The sequence below is a fragment of the Vigna umbellata genome, chromosome 5, assembly GCF_029865625.1.
Source record: "Vigna umbellata cultivar VRB3 chromosome 5, Vumbellata_1.0, whole genome shotgun sequence".
Lineage (NCBI taxonomy): Eukaryota > Viridiplantae > Streptophyta > Magnoliopsida > Fabales > Fabaceae > Vigna > Vigna umbellata.
The window spans coordinates 29,892,134-29,894,474 of NC_142169.1; the positions used below are offsets into that span (position 1 = coordinate 29,892,134).

The window sequence follows — 2,341 nt, forward strand, 5'->3', positions numbered from 1 at the left end:
AAAGAATAAAGAAGAGCTGCTTCACGGGTCGGTCATCTGAACAAGAGAGATTGACTGTGGAGTTTTGGCGGGAAGCTGACATTCTTTCCGAGCTTCATCATCCAAATGTGGTTGCATTTTATGGTGTGGTACAGCATGGACCAGGTGGTACAATGGCCACTGTGGCAAAATATATGGTGGATGGTTCTCATAGGCATGTATATCTTGATCGTCGGAAGAGGCTGATAATTGCAATGGATGCTGCTTTTAGAATGGAATATTTGCACTCGAAAAACATTGTGCATTTTGACTTAAAATGTGACAATTTGCTTGTAAACTTGAAAGATCCTTTACGTCCAATACGCAAGGTTGGTGATTTTGGCTTATCAAAAATTAAGAGAAATACTTTGGTTACTGGTGTGCGTGGGACACACTACCTTGAATGGCACCAGCTTCTGAATGGCCGCAGCAATAAGGTCTCAGAAAAGGTTGATGTGTTCTCCTTTGGCATTGTATTATGGGAAATTCTTATTAATGTGTAACGCAAACACAAAGCACGTTGGTTCCTATTTGATCAAAACATTGAAGGTGGCCACATCGATCCCTCCATTGCTATAGAAGATATAATAGAATGAAATTCATCCCACAGAACGTAGTTAAGGAATTGAATTTTTTGGAGTAATATCATCATTTTGGACCTCATCTTTAAGATGAAGGCTAAGGAATTGAAACGCTGAAATCATATGTACAACAAATTTTGATAATACAGAGGTTGCAAGGCCAACCAATGATAAAACTCTACTTGACGTACTCAATAGCGCAAGGGTTTAAGAAGATGTTCTTAATTTATTGGTTGTCACACATGGCTATAATTACTGTACGTAACTTTTGGATATTCGCCAATAAATATACAGAGAGAGGGATTGAAAAGTTGTAGCATGCACGATCTTTGACCAGTGTTAAATGTTAACTTCTCATATAGATTAAATAAACGAATTACGATTGATAAATTTCAATCGAATTGTTGCTTACGAGATAAACTACGCAAAAAGGTTATTCTGACAAAATTAGAAGAAAAATATATAGCGATGAAAGGAAACTTAATTTTCTTCCTATTACCCTAAAAAAAATACCACGATTATGAGTATAACACCCAAGCATGAGGCACTGCATTTTTCACATATAAAGTTGGCAACTAATGGGCTTTCCTCCGTTGTCCAACGCGCCGTTGCCGGTGTTGTTCTGAAAGACAACCTTCAAGCCGTCACAAATCGCTAATACCAACGACATTCTCGTGTTAAATGTGCTAGACTTGAACTCCACCATGGAAGCAATCCTCAGAATGAGCGAAACGGAGCCACTGGCTTGTTCCTTCGCCATCTCATGCATGTCCGGCGTCAAAAACGAAAACCCAATCGACGACATCTTCGCATTGATTCGCTTAACCTCCTTCTTGTCCAACTCGAAATCGGGTACGTAACTCATCGCTAAAACGTCGTTTTTGTGCAAGAGATCCACTTTGAAGCCGGATAAGAATCCGTTAAGCTTGTCGTTGACGTTTTGAATGGAGAAGGTGGTGTTCCAATCCGCGGTTAGCGTAGTAGAGGCGTTGAAGTTGGAGACGGAGAGGGAATTAACGGTGTAAGCGGGTAGTTTGGGGTGCATCATTAGCGCCATGACAAGGGTGGCAACGAAGAGGCCGGTCAATATTACACAGCAAAATATTAGGAAACCACGAACGAAGGCTTTGTTTTTACCAGTGTCGTGATGGGTGGGTGGATCGCTGAAGTATGGGCCTGCGGGGTAATGGTATACTTGAGGTTGTGGATGGCAGTCATTAGGGTATGGGTCATATCTTGGAGGATAACCTTGGAGAGGCATGGGTGGTGGCTCGTATCCCATTCCTGGTGAATAATACATCCTGTTTGGTGGTGCCGCCATGGTTGGTGATTGTGGACCATCACCATGCATGTGGGAAGAGGGCTCATAGGAGAAAGATCCTTTTGGATGATGTTCTCTGCAACCGTGGTATGGATCCATCGTGATACTTTCTCCGATTCTCCCCCTCTCTCAATTCTGATTTCGAGAGGGAGAATCGAGAGAACCACCAATGTGGTGCTGTTTTTTTTTAATACATAAGAAAAACAGAGACTATATATTTAGATTGAAAAAATAAAATAGAAAGCTTGATGATGGTGTGAGGTGTTTCTTTCTCTTAATTGGTTATGTGAGCTATTATGCAGACATATTGAATTTAATTTAGGTGTAATTGACAAGATTAATGCTTTACGTTCTAATTTCATAAAAATCACTTTTTTGTCCGAAGAAAGTATGGTGATCGGGGAATAACGATAGTAATGCT

The 2,341-nt window shown here is 40.7% G+C and overlaps 1 protein-coding gene across 1 annotated transcript; it reads right to left on the bottom strand.

The window, feature by feature from the left end:
• Positions 1-1,121: 1,121 nt before the first annotated feature.
• Positions 1,122-2,073, bottom strand: LOC124838456 (uncharacterized). Its single transcript, XM_047314056.2, has one exon. It carries the CDS (start codon positions 2,017-2,019, stop codon positions 1,156-1,158), a length of 864 nt encoding a protein of 287 aa, XP_047170012.1. The 5' UTR covers positions 2,020-2,073; the 3' UTR covers positions 1,122-1,155.
• Between the last annotated feature and the right edge of the window lie 268 nt (positions 2,074-2,341).